This window comes from Hordeum vulgare, chromosome 2H (genome assembly GCF_904849725.1).
Source record: "Hordeum vulgare subsp. vulgare chromosome 2H, MorexV3_pseudomolecules_assembly, whole genome shotgun sequence".
Lineage (NCBI taxonomy): Eukaryota > Viridiplantae > Streptophyta > Magnoliopsida > Poales > Poaceae > Hordeum > Hordeum vulgare.
In genome coordinates this window covers 575449805-575471800 of record NC_058519.1, presented here as the reverse complement: position 1 = coordinate 575471800, position 21996 = coordinate 575449805, and the positions used below count along the sequence as shown (strand labels likewise).

The 21996-nt window shown below is 45.5% G+C and overlaps 1 protein-coding gene across 1 annotated transcript; it reads right to left on the bottom strand.

The window, feature by feature from the left end:
- Window positions 1-913: 913 nt before the first annotated feature.
- Window positions 914-2387, bottom strand: LOC123430604 (lysine-rich arabinogalactan protein 19-like). Its single transcript, XM_045114456.1, has one exon. The coding sequence runs from the start codon at window positions 2179-2181 to the stop codon at window positions 1078-1080; it is 1104 nt and encodes a 367-aa protein (XP_044970391.1). The 5' UTR covers window positions 2182-2387; the 3' UTR covers window positions 914-1077.
- Between the last annotated feature and the right edge of the window lie 19609 nt (window positions 2388-21996).

Below are 21996 nucleotides of genomic sequence, written 5' to 3'. Positions count from 1 at the left end.
CGTCCTGAATTTTTGGACAGCTGTCAAAAGATGTTGTACCGAGCTCATGAATTCAGCGGTGGTGCCTTTAACTCTGGCCTCGCACGGGGGCATCTTGGGAGCCACCGACACCGGAGCAGATCCCACCGCTACCGGCGCAGCAAAAAGCCATGATGCGCACGAGCCAGCGAGACCCTCATCACCGGCCGCATGCGCCTCCATCCGGGTCCGGGACCAGCCCCAGCCCCCACACGATCGCCACGATCCACGCCTACGTACGTCCTCAAATCTGTCCTGCTCGCGAATCAGACGGCCATGCATGCATGCATGGCCTCTCCCCACCCACCAGGGCCCTGTCCCCGCGCCAGGCCGCTCACGGGTTCGCGCTCGCGCAACGCTTGCCTCCGACTCGCCGGAGCGTGCAGTCGCTAGGCCTAGGCGTGATGCCACGTTGCCGCATTTCTTGGTTTCTCACGTCCTTTTTTAACTGGATTTCTTACGTCTCTGGCACAAAGGAATCTGGGCTTTCATGTTTCTGATACGAAGTGTCCCGTGCTTCTCGGCCCACATTTGCGTGATTTTCGACACTCTGAAGTGAACGCACATCTCAGGTCAGGTGTTCAACCTACTGAACCACTATTTGCACCGACAAGAATACTACTCCCTCTGTTTCTAAATAGTATAAGACTTTTTAGATATTGCACTATAAACCACATACGGATGTATATAGACATATTTTAAAAGATATATTCATTCATATTGTTTCGTATGTACTTTTTTATTAAAATTTCTAAAAGGTCTTATATTTTAAAACGGAGCGAGTATTAGTATACGGCGTTCGATCACGTGCCCAACAGTAAGCGAGTGACAAAGTATATGCAGCATGAGGATGCAATGTGCAACCACCGGAATTGTACATGATACATCTGAGATATCATCCATCCATCCATCCATATATTTATAAGAAGAAATTAATAAATGACCAATGTGCATGCAGTACACCAAGAATCCTTCGCAGTACATGCGACGCCCAGAGGAACGTCGGCGGGGACAACACGCTCGTGTAAACAAGATGACCAAAAGTAAAGTAACCATCAATTAAAACAAGACGACGAGCCCGGCAGCAACCAACGCCGCGAGCGCGGCGACGCCGGCGCGCGCGCTCCCGGCCGCCGAGTCCTCCTCTGCCACGGGCGCCAGCGCGGGGCCTGCCGAGCCGAGCGGGGACAGCGAAGGGGCCATGATGGGCGACAGCTCGGGCGCCATGGTCGGCGCCGGCTCCGGTGCCATCGTGGGCGACGGAGTCGGGGCGAAGATCGGAGCCGGTGCCGGTGCCGGTGACATGGGTGCCGGTGCCGGTGACATGGGCGCCGGTGCGGGGGCTGTCGCTGGCGGGGCGATGGGCGCCGCCACCGGGGCCATGAGCAGGGGGGACGGAGCCATTGAGGGAGGCGCGGTGGCCGGTGGTGTGGCCATGGGTGCGGCCACTGGGGCCGGAAGCGGCGCGGCGACAGTGGGTGGTGTCGCCGGAGGGGCTGCGGTCACCGCGAGAGGGGGTGCAGAGACTGGTGGCGAGGAGGTGGCAGGTGAAGTGGCAGTCAGTGGTGCAGAGGCAACGGTGGACGCCGCAGGCGACGTGGCGGTGACTGGTGCAGCGGCGAAGCTCTTTGTCGGAGCTGACGTGGCGGCAAACTGCGGGGAGGCAGCCGTTGTCGGCGGAGCTGCTGCTGCGGCCTGCGGCGCCGAGGAAGTGAAGGTTGGCGGCGCGGCGGACACTTGCGACGGTGAGGAAGCGGCAGATACCTGTGGCGCCGAGGCGGCAGCGGTGGTTGGCGGTGCTGCAGACACCTGCGACGGCGAGGCGGCGGCGGCGGTGGTTGGTGCTGCTGCAGACACCTGCGACGGCGAGGCGGCGGCGGCGGTGGTTGGCGGTGCTGCAGACACCTGCGACGGCGAGGCGGCGGCGGTGGTTGGCGGTGCTGCAGACACCTGAGAGGGCGAGGCGGCCGCGGTGGTTGGCGGTGCTGCAGACACCTGAGAGGGCGAGGCAGCCGAGGCTTTGGTCGTGGTCGGCGCCGCGGCGAATGTCTGCGGCGGGAAGGCAGTGGCCGGGGCAGCGTTCGACGCCGACGGCGACGAGGCTGGCGACTGCGCGGCGCAGGAGACGAGGAGCAGCGACAGCAAGAGAGGAACGAGCGCCATTGCTGGTAGCTGTTTAGCTCCCTCTCGCTTCTTCTCTTGTCTTGTGTTCTCGCCTACTACACTGCTCTAGCTTCTTGCTCTGTGTGACTGTGGGAGGACTGGGCACTGGTGGTGGTGGAGGTGGCGAGAGCTGTGGCGACGTTATATATAGCGCGACGGCCCGATCGTGTCGTGCCGTGCCTGCCAAACTGACCACGTGACCGAATGACCTTCACTCCGCAGAGCAAATGAGCCTTCAGTGCCCAGTTATGACGGATCGATGCAGGCCAGGGATTCAGTCATTCAGTGCACGCCGCGTGCAGCCGCACGGTAGGGTTTATGGCAGGGGTTCGTTCGTTCGTGCGTGCCTACCGGCCGTGCACGCGTATACGTGCAAGGTTTCATGCCCGAATCAGAACGGCACATCGATCTTCTCCTACATGCAATCGTCAACCAACTCTGAACCTCGTCGATCGTACCCTTCACCTTCGCTTCGAGAGACTCCTTACGTAAAACAAGCTACGTAACCCGGCGAGTTTGAGGGGTTAACGGTACGTGTTGCATTGCGTGCACTGTTGCACGAGAGTGCAGAATCAAAGGGATGATGAGAGATCGATCTATGGATGGAAGCACATCGTCACGGTTGTTTCTGAATCATGCGTGCACGTGAGGATGGCAACGTGTCCGTGCTCAAAGCTTGACGCGAGCTCGACCCCGGAACCGTACGTTCAGGTCGAACCCCTTTTTTTTCTTTTGAGAACACGTTCAGGCCGAACCTGATGGACCCGACCCGACCCGGAGAGGTTGGTGGAGACCTCGAAGCGACCGACACCCGCGGCCGTCCCGCCGTTGGGTGTCATGTCATGACAGCTATGGATTGCTCGGGCTCGTAGCACTCACCAGATGCATGCAGTCCTTAATTAGAGCCGAAAGCATGGAGTACCAAGTAGCTAGGCCATTACCACCAGCGTCCTGCACCCCTCTGTTGGTACAGTAATCACTCCATGGTAGGTGCATATCTTATATGCCAATGCCAAAGTTTTCACCAAGAGATTTACCCTTTTCTAACCACCGAGACTCCATGGTAGAGTAGCTGCTACTGTCCTAGCAATTACCCGTGACATGGACTCGCGAACCAGACCTTCCGGCAATGTGCCCTGGAAGTCTCCGTGGACAGCCTGGGTCACACACAGCCTCTTCTCGTTTGGCCACACTAGCTAGCTAGAGCTCACGCACTTGGATTCACGCCCATCATCGATACTACTGTACAATGATTGTAATCTACTCCCTCCGTTTTTAAATATAAGTCTTTTAAGATATTTCATGAAAAGTCTACATACATAGCAAAATGAATGAATCTATACTAAAGTACGTCTATATACATTCGTATGTAGTCCACTAATGAAACCTCTTTAAAGACTTATATTTAGGAACGGAGAGAGTATTTATTGTTTGGGCATGCATTAGTTAGTGCACCACCAGAAGCACCACCGCAATTGAACGAGCCTACTACTACTATGTATGATTTCCCCTTCGACTGCACTGTATCATGGCCTGGCAAAGAGGAGTCATGACAACATCTCGAGCGACGAGGCTCGGCGACCTTGCATGCATTGCAAGGAAAGTAAAGCTAGTAACCTCCACTTCATTTGTTCCTTTGCCTTCTCCCCAACCACCAAGGACTAGTACTATTGTTTCGATTTTGTTATTAGTCCTAACATTTTATTTTGTGACTTTTTTTTTACTCCAACAGACACATTTGGTTTTGTGTTAATGCTTATGTTTCCATTTTCAAAATTGTCTGCTATATCTTGATTGCCGTCAGAGACAGATCATCCTGATTTTTTGGGGAGTTCTAGTCTCACTTACTCGCGTCTTTCATGAAAAGAAGGATAAACCCGGCCTCCGCATCTTGCTTACACACATATGACCGCTTTGGTTAGCAGCTCGGTTTCTCGGCTCTTGGTGTTGTTGCCAAATGATCATCAGGACCGACACAATGTCGATGATGCTTGGAGGCATCTAACCACCACACTCTACGTGGACCGTGCACGGAAGGGTCGGAAGCAGTACTTGCGCTGTGCGCGATTGCCGCCAATGATCAGCTTGATGCGGTGATTAGCGCTGTCGGTGGCAGTGCAAATGCAAATGCACGGGACGCGCTCGCTCATCGGTGGTGGGCGCGCAGAGAGAGGGTTTGCTTTCCTTGTAATAATTGGAACGAATAGGGCGTCGCTTTTCAAGACCATGCCACGCACACCTCGCAAAGGCTACCGGCCGAGGGCTGCTCGACAAGGCCGACCAACAACCGCCGTGCATGCCATTGATCAATCATCGCTGCGTGCTACGTTGATGCGGTGCGCGGTGGGCGCCGGCCCGATCCTTCGGCGACGATGGTGGTGGGTTCACTCACCGGGAGCTCTAGGTAGGTGACTTGAAGCGTGGCTAGGTAGGTGACTTGAAGCGTACAGTAGCTCAGATGCTTGGCAATGAACGAGCCCCTCGTTGATTCCCGTTGAAAACCACCGCAACGTAGCAAAGTCCGACACAGAAACAGAACAAAATGAGAGTGTAGAGCAGGGGCCTTTAGCCGCATCTACTTATTACTATCACGCCCAAGTTGCCAAGGGTCACGAAAGGAGCACGGTGTGAGAAACTTTTAGTTTGCAAATCATGCCAATCATCGGAGCACAGCCATGACTTCGGGCGTAAGCTTCCCCCGTCGACCTTCTTGTCATTGGAAAACACGTAGCGCGGAAGTTCGCACGTACGGCAGTGGTGCGCGACGGCACTGGCGCTGTCTGATATCCAATGGCGAAGCCAAGCAGAAGCTGGGTAGTCAATTGACCACCTAGCTTTTTGGTGAAACTAGCATATACGTGTAGATATGTTGATTTTTGTTTGTACAAATTCATATACTTGACTACACAAGACTACACTACTCGCACCGCCACTGCTGATTTCCTCACGCGGGGAGATGTCTAGCCCTGCTTACGACATGATGATACCACGGTTGACGTGCCAGTATCTATCACTAATCAACGGGACTAATGCTAGCCCCGTTCGGCCCCGAACGAGGGCTGATGACCTTTCACGTGGCGGGGGTGGGAGCGAGGCGGGAGGGGTATTAGTCCCGGTTCGTATTACGAACCGGGGCTATTTCTTCGCTGTTTTTTTAACAATTTTTAGGGCTTAGGATTTTGCATTAAATTGGATGGGACTATTTTACTGTCCCCTATTTTTTCATTTATTTGTTTTGGGGCATTTTTTAATTATTGTTTTGCACTAAATTGATGGTACATACAGAGCAATAAAAGAACAACTATATTGCACATCATCGTCACTAATATATTACATCATCTCATCCGTCGTGCTTTGTCGAACATATTACAAAATGTAGACACGAGTTACATGCACATATATGCATCTTTTTTACACTATATCATTTCCTATCAATTGCATCGACGAGCAATAGTATTCTCCCTTGACATCTAGGACCTCTGCATCTAAGAATCCGACAATTTTCTTTTGAATTGCTCGTACACGTTCTTGTGGTAGAAGACCGTCCCGCAACCGTTCGATCTAATTTAAAGAAGGGGTCGATATATATATCAACGAAAACGAACGCAATTGATGATAATAAAAAAAAATTGTGAGTATTGTTTATCATACTTCAATTTTTTTATGTCCCGGTTTTTTCCCATCTCATGGGTCGTTTGACGAATGAACTCGCAAACATAGTATCCACATAAATTATTCCCGTGTTCCTGCCTCAAGCACTTTACGAGAACATAGTTGAATCAAAAACATAATCAAGAATTATAATGGTATTGAAACCAGAATAAAGAGATGCGCGGATCTAGCTAGTAATTACTTACATCTATTTGTTTAAATGTAAGCTCTAACTTTCAAACACCCCGAGCCTTGGCGGTGAACCGTTTCCAAGCCCTGCCAAGAAAAGGAAATGAATAAAGGAGTTCTATATTAATTTTTTGTTATCAGGAAATGAACGAGAAGTTGCCGATATAGTATCATAATGATTGAAATTACATCTGGAGGCATTCCTGCATGTTCGCCCATTCAGCGAGGGGTGTGCGTTTCGAGTCCATGACTATTACCTGTCCCTCGTCAGGTACAATGATTAACAAAATAAAGTGAAACCTGCGCACGCATAACGAGTTAATTATACACTTATAATAACATCGAGTAAGCAAAAATAGAATGTGTGTAGTAACTCTCACTTGAAGTTGTAAGGAAATAGTATTTTCCATTTGGTACTGGAAAACCTTAACCCTTGTACCAAGTTATTCTCTGTGTCGCGGGGATTCGTTGCGATACTTTGGTGATGAATGTAATATGGGTCAATGAACCCAATGTCATAGATTTATCCTCTTTTGCATTCGAGAATCTTCATTCTTCAAAATTAATATAGTGATGAGTAAGATTATACATGCAAGAACGAGCTAAGTAAAACTTAATGACATAAATTAATAATACTTACAAACAATAGGCAGTTATGATAGATTTGTCGAGGGCGTCTTGTTTGTATAACTGAAATAATACGTCGAGTTCAATCATTAGCACGCCTCGTCCAGTCCTAAATGCTCGTCTTTATATGCAACGTAGATCCAGTTTTGTTGTTCAGCACATGCTTGCATGTACCAATCATGCAATCTTCACATTTTGGTTGGTAGCTCGTTGACTAACTCAAGTTTGACGAGAGGAGCCCCGTACCGGTACACGTATGTTATGTCAACGAATTCCTGCAAATGGTTTAAGTACTCATCAATAGACATGCCTTGAGCCTTGGCCGCTTCTCCGTATAATGCAACAAACTCCGGATTGATACCAGTTGTTTCATCATTCCTCTGCTCGACCGCAGCTCCGCTCGAGCACACCTTTGTATCGGAATACACTTTGAGCGGGGGGGGGGGGGGGCACAATTGGTTTTTCTGTTGTCCGATCTGGGCAACTGATTTCCCGCTGGACGTGCTACTCTTCAACCGCTGCTTTTTTGTCTGAGCCGACTTGAGAATAGAGCGTTCATAGTCTGCTGGCAACGGAGGCGAGGGATCTGCAAGGGTTTTCAGCATTTTCACGCACGCGGCGTGATCTTCTGGGGTGACTGGGAACTCTGGCTCTTTCGGCTTCTTCTTGTTAACCGTCTCAATCTTCCACTGTTGATGTTGGGCGTATGCCCTCTTAATATTATCCTCTCTAGTATAGTCCCAAGGTCTCTTCTCCATATCCTTATGAGGTACTTTTGGGAGGGGCGACAATTTACGTTTCGGTGATCGGAACCCCTTTCTGCCGCCACTATTAGCGGTGGTCGTTTCTGCTTTTTGCTCTGATCCTTAGTGGATGAAGACGGCTGACGGGGCGGTGGAGACGGCTGATGCGGCGGTGGAGACGGTTGCGCTGGAGACTGGTGAGGCGGCGAAGACGACGGTTGCGCTAGAGACTGGTGAGGTGGAGGCGAAGAAGGATTGCTGCTATGAGGAGTCGGTGGCCTTGGCGTCCAATTTGGAAGCAAGATGTCCTCCTTTGGCCATACAACGTGTTGTTTCTTGACTTCTTCAAGTTGAGTCAAATCCCTATCTTCACCTACAGGGAGGTCGAGCTTCAGCTCCTCATAATCTTCCATAACTTCATCCACCGCGACAACAGCGTACCTGATGACCCACAAGTATAGGGGATCAACCGTAGTCCTTTCGATAAGTAAGAGTGTTGAACCCAACGAGGAGCAGAAGGCTCTGATAAACAGTTTTTAGCAAGGTAATAACTGCAAGCACTGAAAGTAGCGGTAACAAGTGATGGTGTAGCAAGGCGAAACGTAGCAAGTGAAAAGTAACGAGTAACAAGTAGTAGCAACGGTGCAGCAAAGTGGCCCAATCCCTTTTGTTGCAAGGGACAAGCCTGAACAAAGTCTTATAGGAGGAAAAACGCTCCCAGGACACACAGGAATTTCTGGCATGCTAGTTTCATCATGTTAACATGATTCGCGTTCGTTACTTTGATAGTTTGATATTTGGGTGGACCGGCGCTTGGGTACTGCCCTTACTTGGACAAGCATCCCACTTATGATTAACCCCTCTCGCAAGCATCCGCAACTACGAAAGAAGAATTAAGACAACATCTAACCAAAGCATTAAACTAGTGGATCCAAATCAGCCCCTTACGAAGCAACGCATAGACTCGGGTTTAAGCTTCTGTCACTCTAGCAACCCATCATCTACTTACTACTCCCCAATGCCTTCCTCTAGGCCCAAATATGGTGAAGTGTTATGTAGTCGACGTTCACATAACACCACTAGAGGAAAATACAACATACAACATATCAAAATACCGAACGAATACCAAATTCACATGACTATTATCAGCATGACTTATCCCATGTCCTCAGGAACAAAAGTAACTACTCACAAAGCATAATCATAATCATGATCAGAGGTGTAATGAGTAGCATCAAGGATCTGAACATAAACTCTTCCACCAAGTAATCCAACTAGCATCAACTACAAAGAGTAATCAACACTACTAACAACCTTACAAGTGCTAATCGGAGTCGCGAGACGGAGATTGGTTACAAGAGATGAACTAGGGTTTGGAGAGGAGATGGTGCTGATGAAGATGTTGATGGAGATGACTCCCCTCCGATGAGAGGATTGTTGGTGATGACGATGGCGACGATTTCCCCCTCCGGGAGGGAAGTTTCCCCGGCAGGATCGTCCTGCTGGAACTCTAGATTGGATGTGCTCAAGTTCCGCCTCGTGGCGGCGGAGAATCCACGAAAAAGCTCCTCCTTGATTTTTTCTGGAACGAAACCCTTCATATAGCAAAAGAGGGGGGGCGGTGGGCCGCCAGGGAGCCCACAAGCCCTGTAGCCGCCACCAGGGGGTGGCGGCTACCACGCTTGCGGGGCCCTGGTAGCTCCCCTCTCGTACTTCTTTCGCCCAATATTTTTTTATATAATCCCAAAAAATTCCACGTTGATTTTCAGGGCATTTGGAGTTGCGCAGAATAGAGGACTCAGACTTGCTCCTTTTTCAGTCCAGAATTCCAGCTGCCGGTATTCTCCCTCTTCAAATAAACCTTGCAAAATAAGAGAGAAAAGGCATAAGTATGGTACCACAAGGTAATAAAACAGCTCATAAAGCGATAAATATCAACATGAAAGCATGATGCAAAATTGACGTATCAACTCCCCCAAGCTTAGACCTCGCTTGTCCTCAAGCGAAAACCAAGTTCCATAAACATGTCCACATGTTTAGGGATGAAGGTGTCGATAAAACATAATACGGACATGAGGGCATCATGATCACATATAGAACAATAATACATCATAAAGATTCTTATGGGAAAGTAACAATTCCTTCACAAGGGAAAGTATGAAACAAAAACCTGACCGACAAGTAGCCAACAACAGTCCATAGTCATTGAAGCAATTGCAATTTATCATAACATCAGAAAGAGTCAAATAAGAGCTTGTAAAGCAAACCCACATACTCAATCATCTCTTTGTTTTCCACAATTGTTACAACTCACGTGGTACTCATGGTATCAAAGTTTCAGCTGGACATAGAGGAAGATAGGGGCTTATAGTTTTGCCTCCCAACCATTTACCTCAAGGGTAAAGTCAACAATAATAAAGCATAAGTGCTCATCTCCAAGTTGATATATGAATATAGATCTTTCCCAAGCGTGTGACGGTAGACAAGACAAAGGCAAAATAGGGAATTAGTGAAGATCACCATGACTCTTACAAGGGCAAAAAGTAAAGGTACAAGATAGGCCCTTCGCAGAGGGAAGAAGAGGTTGTCATGCGCTTTTGAGGTTTGGATGCGTGTCCTCGTAGTGCGGAGGAACGTCACTTTATATTGCCTCCTGTGATAAAGAACTTTATTATGCAGTCTGTCGCTTTTATGTCTTCCTCATCACAGGTTCGTATAAAGCTTATTTTCCACACACTAATAGATCATACATTTTAGAGAGCAATTTTTATTGCTTGCACCGATGACAACTTACTTGAGGGATCTTATTCAATCCATAGGTAGGTATGGTGGACTCTCATGGCAAAACTGGGTTGGAGGTTTATGGATGCACAAGTAGTATCTCTACTTGGTGCGGGAGTTTTGGCTAATATGAGGTGGAAGCAATCGTCACATGCTAAGGGATCTCTAATCATATAACATTGTTTGGAACCAAGCAAACACAATTCATTATGTTGTCTTCCTTGTCCAACATCTACTTCTAAGCATGTAATAGTTTGGTGAGTGCTCACAATTATAGAAAGTGTCTAAGATGATATATTTATATGTGAACCTCTCTTTCCTTATTACTTCTTATTAATTGCAACAATGACTGAGGTCTATGTTGGTTTATTCTCAACAAGTTTCAATCATCATACTTGTTATATGTGAAGCTATCACTTTCCATAGGATCATCTCATGATCTTTCATGCTATCGTTCTTTTTGTACTTTTGATCACGGCACAAAACAAAGACCTTGACTAAGATACTCTTTATTATATAGCTCGCAAGCTCGAATACATCGGGGGAGACACAAAGCAAAAGACTCAAACTAAAAACTCAAGAATTATTCCACTAAGAGAAAAAACAAAAACTGAAAAGGAAAGAACTAAAACAAAGGTAAAAGCAAAAGATATAAAGGTGATACGATACCAGGGCAACTACCCCAAGCTTGGCATAAGCCAAGGGGATTGACCATACCAATGCTTAGTCGTCTTCCTTTGGTGGTGATGGTGGTGGAGTCCTTGCCTTTGATTCCAAGAGAGCTATCAATCTTTGATTTATACCTTTGAGATCTACGACATGGTTTTCCAGCAAAACAACTTCACGAGAAAGGGAAATACTGCGAGCACGAGTTGTTTCGCAAAACCTCAAGAGTTCAATCAAGGATGGAGACATCACGTGGAGGAAGGGTTGGAGAAAATCTACTCCTTCAATGTCTTCAATGTTGAACATAGGTTGAACTTCCTCCTTAGCTTGGGTTTTCTCCTTAGCTTTGTCCCTGGCTTCCGTGACTTCTACTCTTTTCAGATCAGCATCTACTTCTTCATGAACTTGGGGGAGATCATTCTCCCCAACAGATTCCTGAGACATATTTGCTCTAAATCTGCGGAAGACAACAGGCTCGAAACGAAAAGAGAGGAAACCCTCGGGCGTATATATAATGATTTTTTCTGGACCAGAAGGAGTGCTCCGCAAGAAAACGGAGTCCGGGAGGCACACGAGATGCCCACAAGCCCTGTAGTCGCCGCCAGGGGGGTAGGTGGCGGCTACCAAGCTTGTGGCTGCCTCGTGCGCTCTCCGGACTGCTTTTTATTTTTCTATTTTTCCAAAAATTCCAAAACGGAGGAAATTTCCTATTGGAAAAGCTTCACAGTCCAATTACTTACTGATACGTCTCCATCGTATCTACTTTTCCAAACTCTTTTGCCCTTGTTTTGGACTCTAATTTGCATGATTTGAATGGAACTAACCTGGACCGACGCTGTTTTCAGTATAATTGCCTTGGTGTTGTTTTTGTGCAGAAATTAAAGTTCTCAGAACGTCCTGAAAATTTACTGAGAATATTTCTGGAAAATATGAAAAATACATGCGCAAAGATCCACCGGAGGGGATGGGCCAGTGGGCCACAAGCCATGTAGCCGCCACCCCCTCGTGGCGGCTAGCAAGCTTGTGGGGCCCACGTGGCTCTGCCGCCCCCAATCTCAGCTCTATAAGTTCACTTTCGTCCCAGAAAAAATCAAGAGAGAAGATTTCGTCGCGTTTGCGATACGGAGGCGCCGCCACATCTTGTTCTTCATCTGGAGGGCAGATCTGGAGTCCGTTTTGGGCTCCGAAGAGGGGAAATCGTCGCCATCGTCATCATCAACCTTCTTCCCTCTCCAATTCCATGAAGCTCTTCGTCGTTCGTGAGTAATCTATTCGTAGGCTCGCTGGGCGGTGATGAGTAGGATGAGATCTATCATGTAATCGAGTTAGTTTTGACGGGGATTGATCCCTAGTATCCACTATGTTCTGAGATTGATGTTGCTACTACTTTGCCATGCTTAATGCTTGTCACTAGGGCCCGAGTGCCATGATTTCAGATCTGAAATTATTAAGTTGTCACCAATATATGTGTGTTTTAGATCCGATCTTGCAAGTTGTAGTTACCTACTATGTGTTATGACCCGGCAACCCCGGAGTGACAATAACCGGAACCACTCCCGGTGATGATCATAGTTTGAGGAGTTCATGTGTTCACCAAGTGCTAATGCGTTGGTCTGGTTCTTTATTAAAAGGAGAACCTTAATATCCCGTAGTTTCCTTTTGGACCCCGCTGCCACGGGAGGGATGAACAATAGATGTCATGCAAGTTATTTTCCCTAAGCACGTATGACGACACACAGAATGCATGCCTACATCACATTGCCGAACGGGAGCTAGCCACATATCTCTCCGTGTTATAACTATTGCATGATGAATATCATACAAACAAATCACCGACCCATTGCCTACGAGTTTGTCCCACTGCTGCTGTTACTTGTTTTGCTCTGCTGCTGTTACTACTGTTGTTACTGATGTTACTTGCTATTGCTGTTACTTGCTACTATTGCTACTTGCTATTGCTGTCACTAGTGCTGCTACTTTGCTGTTACTACTTTGCTTGCAGATATTAACCTTTCAGGTGTGGTTGAATCTGACACATTCAACTGCTAATACTTGAGAGTATCCTCTCACCTCCTATTGGCGAATCAACAAATTTGGGTTGAATACTCTACCCTCGAAAACTGCCTCGATCCCACGCGCTGGTGGGTTATTGCAAGACAATTTCTAATAGTTGAGCAATAGAGAACAACATCCGTCTAGCTATTGCCAGAGAGTGCTAGTCAGCATTTTTCTGGCGCTGTTGCCTGGGAGGTATTGCTATATTCTCTGAGTCACTTGAGATTTATATCTGCTGATCATTATGAAGAATCTGAAGGATCCAAAAACCAAAGTCTTGCCCTCAACTACGAGGGGAGGTAAGGAACTGCCATCTAGCTGTGCACTTGATTCACCTTCAGTTATGAGTAAGTTTGCGACATCACCTCCTGCTAGAAATCTTGATATGTCGCATGTGCTTGATGATGCTTATGATGCTATGCCTGATACTGCTTTGCCTCATACTGCTAGAGATGTTATGCCTGATACTTCTAGAGATGCTATGCGTGATGATGCTTATGATGCTATGCCTCATACTGCTTTGCCTGATACTCCTAGAGATGCTATGCATGATGATGCTTATGATGCTATGCCTGATGATGCTATGCTTGATATTGCTAGAGATACTACTCTACCTGATGTTCCACTAGGGGTATTCCTAGATGCTCATATTGCTAGAGTTAGTGCCAATGCTCGTGATGCTTCTGAAACTGCCGATACTATTGAGATAGAACCTGCTTTTGCTCCTGCTAGACCTAGCTCTCCTAGATATGAATTGCCTGATATACCTGAGGGTTACATTATGGAGGGAGAGATGGCTGAGGATTTTCTTGCGTGTAAGGATGCCTATGACGCTGAGAAATTACTTCTCAAGTGGAAGGAAAAATCTCTGAAAGCTAGGATGAAATACGACCCGAAGTTTGCCACTTCACCTATCTTTATCACCGATAAGGATTATGAATTCTCTGTCGATCCTGAGATAATCTCTCTAGTCGAATCTGATCCTTTTCACGGCTATGAGTCTGAGACGGTCGTAGCCCATCTTACCAAACTACACGATATAGCCACCCTTTTCACTAATGAGGAGAAGATCCGCCACTACTATATCCTTAAGCTATTTCCTTTCTCTCTAAAGGATGACGCTAAAGCCTGGTTCACCTCTCTTGCTCCTGGATGTGTGAGTAGTCCCCAGGATATGGTCTATTACTTCTGTGAGAAATATTTCCCTGCCCATAAGAAGCAAGCTGCCTTGCAGGAAATATACAACTTTGCTCAACTCCAAGAAGAGAGTCTCCCACAAGCTTGGGGGATGCTCGTCCAGCTACAGAATGCTTTGCGTGATCACCCTCTTAAGAAGAACGAGATACTTGATATCTTCTATAATGGACTTACCGATGCCTCTAGAGACCACCTAGATAGTTGTGTCAGTTGTGTTTTTAGGGAACGAACTGTAGAACAAGCTCATACCCTACTGAATAGCATCTTGATCAACGATAATGCTTGGACTATTCCCGAACCACCTCCTAAGCCAACTCCGAAGAAAAGAGATATTCTATTCCTCAGTCCAGAAGATATGCAAGAAGCCAAGAAATCTATGCAAGAGAAAGGCATTAGATCTGAATATGTCAAGAATCTACCACCCATCAAAGAGATCCATGGTCTCGATAACCCAATACATGTAGTAGAAGTGAATTCTCTCCGTAGGTTTGATGAGAGTGATATTCCTTTTGACAAACCTGCTAGCCTATGCTTTGATGAATTTGACAACTTTGTTGCCAAACAACAGAGTTTCAATGATTATGTTAGCAGACATTTGGAACAAAGTACCCGTATGCTTAGCCATTTAAGTGCTTGTGTAGACAGAAATGTCAATGATCTGAAGCTTTTGAGTAAACATGCCTCTATGATTACTACTCAGGTAGAACAAGTACTTAAAGCTCAGAATGACCTGCTCAATGAATTAAATGACAACTCTGTCAGAGTCATTACTAGAGGAGGCAAAATGACTCAGGAACCTTTGTATCCTGAAGGTCATCCTAAGAGAATTGATCAAGATTCTCAAGGAATCAATGCTGATACACCTAGTCATCCTAAGGATAAGAAGAAGGATGATAGAAACCTACATGCCAGTTCACCAAATACTGTCACACCTGAAGAACCTAATGATATTTCTACGTCAGATGCAGAAACACAATCTGGTGATGAACATGAACCTGGTGACAATATAGACAGTGATGTTCATAATAATGCTCAACCTAGCAATGATGAGGATGTGGAGATTGAACCTACGGTTAATCCTGGTAACCCACAACCTAAGATATACGATAAGAATGACTTCACTGCTAGGAAGCATGGTAAAGAAAGGGAGCCATGGGTTCAGAGATCTATGCCCTTTCCTCCTAAGCCATCCAAGAAAAAGGATGATGAGGATTTTGAGCGCTTCGTTGAGATGATAAGATCCATCTTTCTGCAAATGCGGTTAACTGATATGCTCAAAATGTCTCCGTATGCCAAGTACATGAAAGATATCGTGACTAATAAACGGAAGATACCAGATCTTGAGATCTCCACCATGCTTGCCAATTACACTTTCAAAGGTGGAACTCCTAAGAAACTTGGTGATCCTGGAGTGCCCACTATACCTTGCTCCATTAAAGGAAACTACGTAAGAATTGCCTTATGTGACCTTGGAGCCGGTGTTAGTGTTATGCCGCTCTCTCTTTATCGTATCCTTGAATTGGATAAGTTGACACCCACTAAAATTTCTCTGCAAATGGCCGACAAATCAACTGCTTTCCCTATCGGCATTTGTGAGGATGTGCCTGTTGTGGTTGCTAACACCACTATCTTAACAGACTTTGTTATCTTGGATATTCCCGAGGACGATGCCATGGCTGTCATCCTCGAAAGACCCTTTTTAAACACTGCATGGGCTGTTATAGATTGCAACAAAGGCAATGTCGCTTTCCATGTCAACGGTAATGAGCACACAGTGCACTTTTCGAAGAAACGATATCAAGTACATTGTCTCAATGCTATTGAAAAGACTTCATCGATTCTATTTGGGAGCTTTGAATGCCCTATTCCTCGTGTCAAGATGAAGTATGATTTGCTTGTTGGGGAGATACATATCCCCATTGAGGTGACTTAGTGGCTATTCGAAAATTCTCCGTTCTCTCTTGCGATTCGAGAAGGTTTTATCATGAGGGCTTGATCAACCCCGTTGACGGATTTCTTTCGATGACCATGAAACGGATGAATCAAAGAGTCACATACCTCTGTTTTAAGCTTTCATTTTCTGTTGCTTAGAAGAAAAATGATAGATTTAGTTTAGTTTTTCCTGTTTTCTGTTTTAGCGTCCCGGAGAAAAAATACCTCGAAAATAAAAGTTCTCCGATGGTCCTACAAATTTAGTATGATTTTTTCCGGAATATTTGAAAATTACTAGGCTTGAGAGCTGGCCTGGGGGCCAGACTAGTGGGCCACAAGCCCTGTAGCCGCCACCCCCTAGTAGCGGCTAGCAAGCTTGTGGGGCCCACAGGGACCCCCGTCCACTCATTCCAGCTCCCATCCTCTTCTTCCACCTCCAGAAAAAAATTGTTTCGCAGCTCAAACCCGTGTTCTTGCTCATTTGGCTGTGATTTTTGATCTCCTTGCTCAAAGCACCATTCTCCGAACCGTTTTGGGGAAATTACTCCTTGGTAAGTGACTCCTCCATTGGTCCAATTTGTTTTTTCTCTAGTGTTTTATCCTTCGCGTATTCTTGCTACCTTGGTGACCCTGTTCTTGAGCTAGAAATGTTGATTTTAGCTGGTCCCAAGTAGTTTTAGTGCGTGATACGGTCTCTAGGGACTAGCAGGAGTAGTTGCTACAAGGTGTGGTTGGTCTTCATTCACTTTTCTCTTGAACTTCAAAAATTTCAGCAAAAGGAAATTATGTTCAGGAGGAAGTTTCATGGTGGTTCCTCAAGTAAGAAGGGTCCCCGTCTTTCTTTTCGGGAGCCCGAACCTTTTCAACTAAGGGACGCACCGGTACAACCATGTGAATGGCCTTCCGATGAGTTCATGATTGAAGCAGGTTTCAAGGATGAGTTTGATACACTTGTCTGCAATGCCGGGTTAGAAGAATTCCTCTCAGATAAATGTGAACAGTATGCTATGCTCACTACCTCTTTCGTGCGTAGATTTAAATTTTCAGTTGGCTGTGACTCATCCATACTGTTTGATCTGTACGATAAATGATACGCCATGGACTTGGAGGATTTCAATAGGATTTGCAAGATACCCGATGGGGGTAGTATTAATGATCCTTCTAAGTCTTCGATCAGAGACTTTGTCTCCAGTATAACTGTTGGAGAAACCAGAGATATCACGCAAGCCACCATAGGAAGCATCCATTTCCCTGCCTTGCACTACTTTGTCCTCTTCATAGGTAGGTGCATTAACGGCAAGGGTGCACATTGTCACCTATGCGCTCCCGACCTTAGTATCCTTAAGAGCGCAGTAACAGGTGACAGGAGCTTCAACATGGGAGCTATAATAGCAAGGAGGCTGAATAATAATGCCAGTGAGGGGGATTTCTTTGGTGGAGTTTATGCTACACGCTTAGCAAATTTTCTTGGAGTATCCATCCGTTCAGAAGACCCTCCTCTCCGTACAGCCTACCTTGATCGTGTCGCTCTAACACGCCACCAGTTCCTTGAGAGAGATCATGGATCCCTCCTATACCACTTGATATTTAACCGGCAGCGTGTTTTCCATATTACCCTTCCTGCTCCTGCTTTCTTTGACTTTCAGGTAAAACGAAGATACTACATAACCATAGGAGAGGCAGAGGAGTATGAGAGGGAGGCGACGGCTACTCGACTTCGTGAGGCAGCTATTCAGGCAGTGGCTGCAACACTCCCGTATAACACCCATTATGATTTTGGGTTTCGTCAGGACCATCCATGGGAGTAGACCAAGCTAGGCCAAAAGTCTAAGCTTAGGGGAGTACTTGTTCTCACCGACTTTACTTTCATGCTTATGCTTTCACTTTGTCAGCCGATGTTCACACTTTGCCACTGTATTATCCATGCTAGTTTGTTTTCGTTTTCTTGTTTTTCTTGTTTTCTGTCCTTTTGAGAAAACCCAAAAAGAGTTTTGTTTCTTCTTTTGCTTGTTGGGAGTTTTCCCGTGTAAATAGTTTTCTTTTTCTTTGGGTCAAGGTAGAAGATATTGGTTACAATGTTTAGTGGTTCTTGCATGCATACCTGTTTAGCTTTCAAAGAGCCATATTACTTTGTCTTCTCCTTTGTGTTTGCCTGTAGATTCAGCTTAGTCCAATGCATGAGCATTCTTATTATTATTCACATTGTTCGATCGTGCAAATGAAAGGCAATAATGATGATATATGATGAAGTGACTGAGACTGAAAAGTTGGTATGAACTCTATCTATTTTGTTTTTGTAAATATGACTAGCTTGTCGTCCCAGATTCTGCTTTGTTGTGAGAGAACCATATTTGCAATGACAACTTAGAGATCGTAGTTTCTGATGCCATGCTTAACTAGCTAAGAGCTTATAATGGTTTGTCGTGAATGCCAACATAGATTTTGAGATGACTATGATGTAGTATGATAGGATGGTATTCTCCTTTGAATGATTCAAGTGGCTTGACTTGGCGCATGTTCATGCATGTAGTTGAAACAAAATCAACATAGCCTCTATGATGTTTGTGTTCATGGTGATTTATATCTTGTTCATGCTTGCATTCAATGTTAGTCAAACTCATTGCATCTTGATGACTGTTTTCGCTCTCTAGTTGGTCGCTTCCCAGTCTTTTGCTACCCTTCACCTGTACTAAGCGGAATATTGCTTGTGCATCCACTTCCATAAACCCAAAAGTTTTTCCATGAGAGTCCACCATACCTACCTATTTGCGGTATCTACCTGCCATTCCAAGTAAATTTGCATGTGCCACTCTCTAAACCTTCAAGAAATAATTTGTTTTGCATGCCCGAACCGCTCATGTGGTGATAGGGGGCTATTGGTATCTTCCATGCTAGGAGTGTTATCCTCGACATGTGTTTATTCACTGTCATTCACGAGAAAGGGGCCGGTAATTGGAATGCCCAGTTCCACGCTTAAATCAAAAACATAACTGTAAAACAAGACTCCCCCCAGATTGATGTTAGTATGGACGGTACCCGAGGATTCGGCTCGCCGTGGAGTGTGATTGATTGGTGGTGGGGGAGTTAAAACTTTACTTTTCTGTTTAGGAACCTCCTATAGCATGAGTAGCATGGAAGATATTGAGAACTCTTGGTCATTGCATTGACAATGAAAGCATGCCACCCAAAATTATTATCTCTGTTTTCAAAGCTTGAGCTGTGGCACCTCTGCAAATCAATGCTTCCCTCTGCGAAGGGCATGTCTATTTATTTTCCTGTCGAGTCACCAATTAGAGAGCACCTCTGTCATTTTTATGCTTTGCTTTTGATTGATATTGAGTATGACTATGGCTAGATCTTCGTTGCTATGAATTACAATGTTTAGTCAGCCCTTGATCTTTGAAAGTGCTCTGCATTTATGTTTTGCGGTCTCAGAAAGAGCTAGCGAGATACCACCTATTCATATTGCTTCATGCTTGTTTTGATTGAAGCGTTGGTATTTGAAACTCATTATTATTTGCTCGTTAGCTGATTATGCCACTGATATTAGTTTACCGTGAGACCTTTGTGTCACTTGCTTATGTGGTTAACTTGTGATCTTGCTGAAATTCTGGTTATGAGTTAGACATAGTTGCAACAACAAGATCAAACAGAGTTTGTCACAGTTTTTCTTTCTCTCTTAGTTTGTCAACTGAGTTGCTTGAGGACAAGCAAGGTTTTAAGCTTGGGGGAGTTGATACGTCTCCATCGTATATACTTTTCCAAACTCTTTTTCCCTTGTTTTGGACTCTAATTTGCATGGTTTGAATGGAAGTAACGTGGACTAACGCTGTTTTCAGCAAATTGCCTTGGTGTTGTTTTTGTGCAGAAATGAAAGTTCTCAGAACGTCCTGAAAATTTACGGAGAATATTTCTGGAAAATATGAAAAATACGTGCGCAAAGATCCACCACAGGGGTGGCGGCGGCTAGCAAGCTTGTGGGGCCCACGTGGCTCTGCCGCCCCCAATCTCAGCTCTATAAGTTCACTTTCGTCCCAGAAAAAATCAAGCGAGAAGATTTCGTCGCGTTTGTGATACGGAGGCGCCGCCACATCCTGATCTTCATCTGGAGGGCAGATCTGGAGTCCGTTTTGGGCTACGGAGAGGGGAAATCGTCGCCATCGTCATCATCAACCTTCTTCCCTGTAGCGACCCAACTCAAAACGAGTCAAGCCTCTGCGTTTCTATGCCATCCCTGGATCAGTATGCTGGCACACACAGTACATCAATGTATATATCAAAGTGAAATCACATGTAAATAGCGTAAAACTGATATCTACCTTAAATATCTCAGCGGAAGCAGTCAAGGGAGTGGAGTCCCAATAAACACCAACGGCAAGTTGAGTGTAGACCGTAACCCTAAATCGTACTCTTACTCGTCGAAGAAAAATATCTACAACATAAGACATTGCAGCTGTGTAGGTCAGCATATTGAATATGCTGGAAAGTCACATAAGAGAGGGGTAAAATGTCATCTATACTATATGCATATATGGCAGGTGGGGTTGTAAGTTTTAGCGTAAAGCAAATTTTTCTCCTACAACAAGAGAGGGCTAAAAGCAAAATGTTACTACTTTGTTGGTTGTTAACGAGATGGTTCCGCCAACCAGTTCTCGTACCCGAGTTGTCAATAATTACCCTCATCAAATATATTTAATGGTGTTGAGAAATCCAGATAACTTCAGTTCCTGTGGCTCAAGTTGTCCATGACCGTGGACACGGCTAATTGATTAGGTATGAGTACTCTGCAGAGTTTTGCACACGTTCCCCACAAGATTTGATCGCCTCCGAGTATGTCCTCGCACTTCAGGGTGTTTGAAGACCGGATGATCAAAACATGGTCTTTCAACGGGTCCCTCTGAATCCCTGTCGGTGCCCATCCATTCCTACCGTTTGTCTACATCTGCTAGCACCGCCTGTACAGAGTCGCCGCGTTGTCCAACCAAGCCAGAGCCCATAATGACTTGTGGCTGTGCAGGTAAGCCTTGGGTCTTGAAAATATCCATCCGTCTCTTTGAGCCTGGGTGAAGCTTTTCGCAGGATGTCATGGCCGTCCCGAGCATCCCGGGTCATCCACTGGTTTCTCCAGGGAGCCGATCAACCGTCCTTCACCCAGAGTTGCATTGCGTTCTGAGGTCTTGAAAAGTCTTGACTTAACCGGTCTTGGTTATTAAAGTAGTCTCGCATCACTCGTGATAAACTCTCAACCAGAATCCCGTCTACTCAAGCATAGCAATATGAAATTTGTCGTCCCGGGCCAAGTAACGGGGTTGTTGGGTGCCTACCACATGATACTACAATCTATACTAAAATTTCCAAGTACCTAAGCAGCATGCAATTTGGGCATAGGATGGTAGAACTACGATGCATAAAACATAGGTGATAGTATGATCAAAGTGACTTGCCTGGTGATGTTGACGAAGAAGAATTTCTCGAGAAAATAACTTGATAGACTACTCGTCACTCTCCGATGAAATCTATATAACAAACATATCATTCACATAAGCACTCATACTAGCAATCATTCTAGCAATCAAAACAAAAGAGAGAGCGAATAGGAATCCGAAAGAAACTTCAAATAAGACTAGGGAGTCTTCTACTACGTCAAACACTAAATAGTTTTTGTCTAACAGAAAATAATAACAAGGAACTAATATATAAATTTAACTAAGATGAAATAAAGCATTTTCCACAAAACTATTTGAAAAAATTTCCAAACGGAATTTGAAAGAGTGGAGAAACCAATTGCAAGTTACTAAGGAACTAGAATTGATTTCATGATAACATATACAAATAAAAATAAAAACTTGTTGCAACCTACTGTTAACTAACAGAAACAAAACATAATCTTTCTGAAATATAAAAGAAAAAAATTTAAAACAATTTACAGAAAAAGAAATAGCCATAGTCCTAAAAGAGGTGAAACAGAAATTGT

Excerpts from the sequence above, each read along its gene's own strand:
- LOC123430604 (XM_045114456.1), bottom strand. The coding sequence starts at position 2,181 with ATGGCGCTCGTTCCTCTCTTGCTGTCGCTGCTCCTCGTCTCCTGCGCC.